The sequence below is a fragment of the Homarus americanus genome, unplaced genomic scaffold (assembly GCF_018991925.1).
Source record: "Homarus americanus isolate GMGI-L3 unplaced genomic scaffold, GMGI_Hamer_2.0 scaffold55336, whole genome shotgun sequence".
Lineage (NCBI taxonomy): Eukaryota > Metazoa > Arthropoda > Malacostraca > Decapoda > Nephropidae > Homarus > Homarus americanus.
In genome coordinates this window covers 12,633-21,756 of record NW_024737885.1, presented here as the reverse complement: position 1 = coordinate 21,756, position 9,124 = coordinate 12,633, and the positions used below count along the sequence as shown (strand labels likewise).

Genomic DNA, 9,124 nt, shown 5'->3' with positions numbered 1-9,124 from the left:
ATTTTGTTTCCAAATTTTCTTGCCACGTCATCGATGTTTTGCTTTCCGTTACCCGTAATTTTTAGTCTCTCCTGCAGTGTTCTTGCTTCACATAGGAGATCATCTAGGGCCCCAGTCTGCCACATTGTCAATCTTCTCTTCATTGCTGCCACATTTTCTTTGTGCTTAGCCTTTGTGTGTGTCCTCTGACAAAATAGATGTGGTATTATTGCCAGTATTTGAAGAGCTAGGGGGGCGAGGAAGCGGTCCTGAGTGTAATTAGTCATGAAGCGAGTCATCTCCCGAATCATTTCTTTGGTAGCCGCACACTTGGGTGGTTCAAATAAGTTAGCGGGCGACCACTTGACAATTTCTGAGTAGGTTTCTTTGACCCATACGCCTGCATTTTCCATCGACATGCCATTCCACTGAGGCGGCTGTCTCTCATTCTCCTCGTGGACACCTGCTACTGAGGGAGCAGCATTATTAGTACTACATTTTCGGGTTGAGTAGACTCACTGCTATCATTTCGGATATCATCGGGTGGTTGGGTCCCGGCGATATCCACTGTGGCCGCCTGTGTCGGCTCCCTGCGACGTGGGTTCCGACACTGGTCTCGCTTCCTGCAATCCACACATGGTCGGTTGTTTCTCGCACAAACACAATTTGTGCAGTTTTGGTTCGGGCTAGCACAGACGCAACAATGAATGTTACCAGGCATAGTGAACAGCACCTTGGGCAACAGATACTTCCGCCTCCGCCCTCTGCTATTGGGCCCATTCGGACGAAGAAACTAGATCTTATGCGTATGGGGCACAGATGTGACGGCCTGGCCTGCGGTGTCCGAGTAGTAGGGGCATACGCGCGCGTGTGGTTGTGTCGGGCACCCCCCATGTGGGCGATAATCCACACATGAGAATAGTCCACTGGGAGCAAGAATTGTCACACCTAACACTTGTTTATGTAACTTTGGCAGAGATAGTCACCATTTCTATGGTCTCGCTGATGTAACATTAGTTATATATACTCACTTGGCCGTTACTTGAGGTGGGGGGGCGACCGAAAGCCGAGGCACTTGGCCCCATAGGGGCGAGAGTCGCGATGCCACCCTTGCTAAAGTAGGCCTATCGACACACTGGCACTGACACTTGGCAACTCCAGCCACTCACCATTCAAACACTCACAGGCTTACTTGAAGATCGCCGGTGAACACGCGCAATATTTGCGTTTAATGTGGTAAACTACTACTACTACTACTATACTACTACTACTCCTACTTAATTGTCAGTTGATATCGAGTATGTCAATAATCCAACGATGACAGTAAGGCCAATGGAAGTCATGCACATGTCACGGCGTTGTTCTCTACCACAGGTTTTGTACCTCTTGTATCAAAAAGGACTACCAACTTCCATTATCATTATCATGGGAACACTGTCCATACTGAACGTGTTCAACGCCTATGCTCCCTCAGATCAGCTTCACTACACAGATCTCTTCTTATATACTGAACCCATTGTCCTATTTTAGGACCTGAGCACTAGACATAAGATTGACCCCACCATTAATACCAATGGAAGGAGACATATTTAATTATTAAGCTCATATGAAGATGTTCAAATCATTGTTGATAGCGAGCCTTCACTGATCTTATATCTGATTACAAACCAATCCCAACCAGTATATATGTAGCCAATGCCACCCCCCATTGGTGGAAAACTTAACAAACGTAGACTCACAGTCAAGAAAGAATATAAAAAACATTTTTGAGACTTCATTTATGACTGGTACAAGGATTACAAGCCTAACAATTACCAAAATCTCTTCACCAACAATGTCTTCTATAACCAGGAAGACTGGTGAGGATTACAAATAACACAGGACTCCTCAAATGTTAAAACTGTTTCAAGCTTCGCTTACTGCAGTCCGGGAGGGCGCGAATGAACTTAGACAAAATACATGGGGAAAATATGTCAACAGCCTGAACCAACACACACCCCTTAGCAAAGCCTAGAGAGACATAAACACAATCAGAGGTAAACACAGTAGGCACGAATCCCATCCAAAAACGCTACAAAAATATAATGACCTAATAATGAAGTGGATTCATGTCTTTAAGCATAACATGTTACCAACTAGGAATCGAGAGCACCTTGATGCCTAGTCTGTAGAACGAAGTAATCTCATCAACTTTATGCTGAGCAAACAACACGATGAGTGAATGTTCCATATACTAGGTGGGAGCTTAATGCTGCTCTCCTTAAGGATAGATCCACTGCTCCTGGTAAGGACGAAGTCACCTTCAATATTGTAAGACTACTAAGGCGTGTGCTGACTCACTCTATTAATGGCATTGTACAATATGAGTCATGCCGAAGGCCAACTACCCACATCCTGGACCAAAACCAAAGCTGGAACACCCTGATGCCTTTGGTCCCATATCACTAACTATCTGCCTTTGTAAGACTTTTGAAAGGATGGATCTCGGAAGACAATCATAAAAGCGTACATAATTGCATCACCACATACCTAACAGTGCATGGGAATGAAAGACACATATACACCACATTTCTTTACCAAAAAGCTGCAGTTCATATTACCAATAAGCAAATTATATTGTGCAAACTAGAAAAATGAATACAGGAGGTCGGCTGTATAACTGGATAAGTGGTTACCTCACAAACAGAAAAGTAGCTGCACTGTTTCAGGGTTACAAAAGTGACGTCAAAGATATGCAACTTGGTACCCCCAAAGGTGGAGTTCAATGCTCTTATGAATGCATTATTAAAGTCAATCCCAGACAGCCCCAGCAATATTAGTGTCAGCTATGCAAATAACATTCTTATATATATGTTAAAACCACTGTGCAAACCACTGTGAACCATGTACGTACAGTCAGCCTGTGAGAACCTTAATCTCATCATCTCCACTGAGAAAATTAAAGTATTCAACAAACAAGCTGGTAACCACAAACGACGTCTATCCAAACTATCAAAACTTAAATATCTCGGTGTCTCTATCTCCTCTGCAATACCTCACCTGACTCACTGTACAACAGCTAACCCGCCAATGTACTGAGAGGTTAAAACCCCTTAAATGTGTAGCTGGGTACAACCCACAATGTACCTAGGATATATAAGATCTGTGATAGATTACCTCACACTAGCCTTGGTCCTTCGTGACGGGAGAGGCATTGACAAACTCAAAAAGACGCAAAATAAAGCTCTTAGAATAAACTTAGGCTGTCCCATGAACACCAAAGTACTCAATATGAGGAAAGAACTAGGAATACCCAGTGTCAAAAACAGAATACAGTAACTGGGACCAAGCTCATGATAGCCCATACAACATTGCTTCTAGGAAAGTGCTAAATTATATGAGTCATGAAACTGGTGAATTTAAATAGATCCAAACTACTGCTACACATATGAGAATGTTTGGACAATACAATCTGTACATGGTTGATACACCAAAGAGCTCTTGAACACATACATAACCTATGAACTGAAAATAGCATCACACAGACCATCTACACCAGTGGTTCTCAACCTTGTTTGCCCCATGCACCCCTTTCACCATATGTCAGAATGTCATTCTCCCCTCCTTTCCAAGATTGTCTGCCTCAAAAAGTGCATTCCAAATAATATGCATATAATACTGAAAATCCTTTATTTTTCCATATTAGTATCAGTTTCCCCCCCCCCCCTGAAAACCTGAGGGGGGAAATTCCCCCCTGGTTGAGAACCCCTGATCTACACTGTCTGTGGAAGGCCTGGAAGTGCTGTCATTGTGACTCAACCTAACGGTAATATAATAGAAAACGGAGCTAGAATTAATAACTGGGCATTCACTCAAAAAACTGAACCATTTGCCATACTCACAGCCCAGAAACTTGCTGAAGACACTACCACTGGCAGTCTCAAAATCACTACCCGCTCTTGATACCCTAAACTGAGATTGTCACCCACTTGTTGACGAGGTATTAGGGTCAAGCTACTGTGGATCCCCTCTCACATACGCGTCAGTCAACACGATAAAGTTAATGCCTTAGATAAACTCGCGTCCAATATATACAATGTTGAATAAAATCTAGGACTGTCAAACAGAACCATAAAAACTGTAATCAGAAAAGAACTTGATGAATTTGAAGCAAGTAGATAAATGCAAAGAGGCTTTAGTCAACCCACTATTTACCATGATAAGATGTATCAAGTAATACATGTCTATGAAGCAAGTAACAAAATCACTAGATAATAATACTTATCACCGCTAGACTAAGGTTAAGATTTATTGCATTTCCCCGGCAGTATGCCCCACAAACAGATGTGAACAACTCTAAATGTAAAGTGTGCAGTCAGACACAAGGCTACACATTCCAACACTACATCATAGTTCGAAAAAAAAAATAAAAAAATCTTATGAGGATAGATATGCGATGGCACAGCACTTTATCTGTGATGTGAAGATACCTGATATACTAAGGCTGTATCCACACTTCGCATCTAGCACCAAATAAAAATTCTATGTACCGATTAAAACAAACAATGTACTGGGAATTGTAACACTCAATGCCATAATATCATGACCAAAGGGGTCTGATAAACACCCTTTGTGGCCTCTACTCTCTAATCCTTTTGCGCTACCATTCACAGGATAAGTATGGAGTACACAATAAACTAGCTGCTGTGCACGGCAAATTAAAATTTAATCCACACATACATACATACATACATACATACATACATACATACATACATAAAAAAGCATACACACACACACACTAACCAACTTGTGATAAAATGTTGGCTTTCGTCGGTACTGGAGGCAGGTGTTCATAGCCCAGGTAGTTGACCTTCCTAGATGAAGGCGATACACAAATGTCAAGTGGCAGAACAATTTAACCCTTACATTACTACACTGGCTTCGGGTGGATGATGATATATTTAACCTTATCACTTGTTATAGAAAATAAAAGTTCAATCCAGGTAATGGTAAAAGTTTTTTTAACATGTCTGCTGTATACTTAACTTTGTATAAATAATACTTACAGCATTTTTCTCCGGCTGAGCATTTGCCGCCTTTAACCTTGCCATGAGAGCATTTTGAGTAGCATACTCCTCCGACGTCGGTGCAAGACTTCTTTTTCGGCTTTGTACCATATTTGCCATCTCTTATTTGCTCTTCACTTTTTTCTTTCGGCTCCATTTTCTTATTGTTCCTCCTCATTTGCTGCTGCCTTTCCCTCTGAGACTTTTGCCTGTGGAGTCTCGATTTCTCGATCTCTGCAGAAATAACATATTATAGAGTTTATCGATTTGGAAAAACATAAGTTTTAGCTCAATGAGAGCTAAACTTTACCAAATTTTACAGTCACAGGTTTTCGCTGTCATTCTCATAAAAATAATCTTCTGGTGGATTTATTGAATGTCCATGGTCAAATTGCCTTTCTGCTTACCTGCACCATCTAAGTATAACGCATGCCGGCTTTGTTTATATTGTACACACGTGCTAAGGTATGCCTGTCGTCTAAAAAATGCCAACCCAGCTGTAAACTGCACTATTATTTTACTCAATAATAATAATAATAATAATAATAATAATAATAATAATAATAATAATAATAATAATAATAATAATAATAATATTAATAATAATAATAATAATAATAATAATAATAATAATAATAATAATTAATAATAATAATAATAATAATAATAATAATAATAATAATAATAATAATAATAATAATAATAATAATAATAATAATAATAATAATAATAATATAATAATAATGATGATGATGATGATGATGATGATTATTATTATTACATTAGCACTTACTATTTCTTGAAGGAGTAATGCAGCAGACTTCATCTTCCTCCTCGCAGTCTGCTGCAGATGGTTTAACTTCACATTCCTCTTTACTCACACAATTCCCACCAGCATCTTCACACGCATTGTCACCACTCTGCATCAAAACATATTAACACCTCACTTATCACTTGCATAGAAAGATAACGTTATCATTCTCATAGTTTTCTATCATAAATGAGAGCTAAGTTATTGTAGCCAAATTATGCACACTGTTACAGTACTTTCTTTTCCTCATATATCCGCGTTTTAACTTTACAATGGGTTAATATTTTGCTCTGGGTTGGGTGGTGTGTATAATATGGACACGAAGTAGTACCTTAAGCTGTGTATTCTTATATTACTCTATTAATTATGTATAGTAAAGTATTCCAGAATATGTATTAATTCTATGTAATATTTCCATTTATTATGCACCATGTTATGTATGTGAATTATCATATTTACATATTATGTATTCAGCTTGTGAATGCTGGCAACTGTACATGCCAGCGCGGAGTGATACAGACAGTGAAGATCACCAGTCCTTGAGGTGTGGAAGCGCTCTGTCTTATTTGTGCCTCTGTATATCTCCCGTACGAGAATAAGAACCTATTTTCAAGATAACAAGTGTTTGTGTATACCCTCAGTATTGTAGAACATTTTAGGGGTATCAAAGACAAACATAGATGGTGTGTACGCGATTTATGATCAAGTAATGAATTACCCAAATTAATTTTAGGAATATATAGAAAAGAGTGGATGTAAGAGGTAAATGAAGAATACGTAGCCAATGGACAAATCGGGTATTATTGCTATAACCTATACATGAAATTAGTGTATTGAAAATATTAATGCTTTCTATCTCTCTTTCATAGTAAGCCGCCTTACTCTACATAAAGACTAATTCGTTGTCAAATGGTTGGATTATCCACGAATAGTGATCAAATCCTGTAACGTTCCTCCAGCTCAGATTTATATGAAAAACAAAATCATATATACATCCCACAACCCATGATCATATTATATAATCCTCACGAAATAAAGAAACGTGTGTTTGATATCTATAGCTTTTAAAATGTACAAAAATTACCCATACCCATCGGGGCTCTCTCCTGACTCCCGCACGATTTTTATCTTCAAGACAGTTCTTTTATAGACAGACAGACAGACAGACACACAACAGATAGATAGATCGATAGAAGGATAGATAGATAGATAGATAGATAGATAGAAGTCGACAGTGGAAACCACCTAGTAGCCCGGTTAGCTTAACAGAAGATGAGCAAGATTTATATAATTTGGCTAATTTGGTATTGTTCAACGAGTTACTAAATGTTCTTGAAGTACTGAAGATACAATTCACAAAGAAAGGAAAGGTAAACTTTACATTTCCTTTGTGTTAGTCAAAGGACTCTTCTACAGATGAATCTTAGCACCGCCTCCATTATTAACACAACAAATAGTTTAACTCTCCTTCTCAGTGTATTCTTCTCAACTTTTGGATCTTCTAAACTTGGAAAACTTATCATTCGTTAATAACACCACATTCGAAGGTTTCCTACCTCTATCTGGTGTCTGCTGAAAGTGTCCACGCTTCTGTCCTTGTCATATAAAGTCCCTCGGGAGCCTCTTTCTCAATTTGAAGTTAATATATATTTTCATTGGACCTTTTAAATTGTTAAATGCTGTTTTTGCTTTCCCTATTATCGTGTTGATTACTTCCGTACATCTACCATCACAGCCATTACTACATGCTAATTTAATCAACTTCTGTGAAATATTAGCCTATTATTAGACACACAGATCGACAGGAGCTAAGTATATTTTCAGGTGAGCACCTAGATAAAATATCAACAGCCAGTTAGATATCCAATATCACATTTCAAGATATCTTCAATAGTGATGGAGAAGAAAGACGGAGTATTCTGAAGACATTGAACATTACCTCGATAACAGTTTGATGAGGATAATGAACTTACGTCTAATTTATGTAAATCGTGTATGTGATCCTTACTTAGGACCGTAGACCTGACATACACCAGAGAAATGTTGCGTTGCTGGTGTTTTACTACCAAAGACTTCACTCACTAACCTGAACTGAGGTGGAGAAAACTGCCACCAGCAGAACTATTACCAGCGTTCTCAGTGTTAACGCCATCATCGTGGGTTTACAGCCAACTGTGTCCCTACTCCGTCACTGTACCTTTTAAGGACAGACGTGAACGAATAGCACATGCGCAGATTCGATAGAAAAAAAAAATATACAGGTGTGCAGCAAACGGTACAGGGTAAATGAACTTTGTGTATGTTGAGAGGCAAAATTCACTGGCACTGTAATTCTATTATACTAGTAATTGAGTCAACGACCGTAACGGTTATTGACTCATGGTGTTGCTGCGGAAGGAAAATACAGACAAAATCTGTGTTTGTATACATTTGTGTATTTAAGATATATACTCCAGTGTATTCTATTCTTAGTAAACTGAGAATTTATTGACTTTGCCTTGATAATAAGAGGTATAAATTGGGCGTTGATTATGGGTGTTTACATTATTCTTTCCTTAACGGGAAAATGTCACCAGAATGTAGTACTATAACAGTTTCTTAGAGCATTTAACCACATGATCCATATACATAAAGGAGAAGATGTAAGTCAACAATTACTGATAAAATTAACAACAAAGCAATAAATAAAATATAGCAACAAAGAAACAAGAATACCTTATATATTAATAATAAACTTGTAAAAGCCATGCTTAATTAATTTGTTCCATAGTTTACCTCCTATTGCAACATTCACCTTTATCTCATTTTTCACTTTATGCCTCTTATATAACATTCAGTTGTCACGTAAAACTCTGGTCTTCCCTGTTGTATTATACAAGTCGCATAAGTCTTGTTGTATAAATGATCTTGTTATATATCCTATTGTACAATAAACTAGTTATATATTATCCTGTTGTGTAATAGTTTTATATACCAGGTTGTATAATGATCTTTTCATAACTCCTGGTGTATAACGAACTTGTTATATACTGTATTTTATTGTAAAAATAATTTGCTATGCCTCCTATTGCATATGGAACTTGTTATGTTTTCTGTTGTATCATACACTTTTGATATCTCCGGTGGTTTGTCAAGTAATTGTAATATTTCCCTCCTCCTACAGTACATAATTCAAATATTGTGCTTGTTGTTTTACATGATGCACTTCTTATCAAAGTTCATCATGTCATGCACATACCATACGTCACACGCTTCTTAAGTTCTACTTATATCAGAATAATTTATT

General features: G+C 38.0%; 1 protein-coding gene across 1 annotated transcript; it reads right to left on the bottom strand.

Moving 5' to 3' along the window:
- Nucleotides 1-4,923: 4,923 nt before the first annotated feature.
- LOC121873611 lies at nucleotides 4,924-8,032 on the bottom strand. The gene is made up of 3 exons (XM_042377250.1): nucleotides 7,925-8,032; nucleotides 5,821-5,947; nucleotides 4,924-5,261 (listed from the first exon to the last, which is right to left on the bottom strand). Exons 1-3 carry the CDS (start codon nucleotides 7,991-7,993, stop codon nucleotides 4,939-4,941), a joined length of 519 nt encoding a protein of 172 aa, XP_042233184.1. The 5' UTR covers nucleotides 7,994-8,032; the 3' UTR covers nucleotides 4,924-4,938.
- Nucleotides 8,033-9,124: the final 1,092 nt, after the last annotated feature.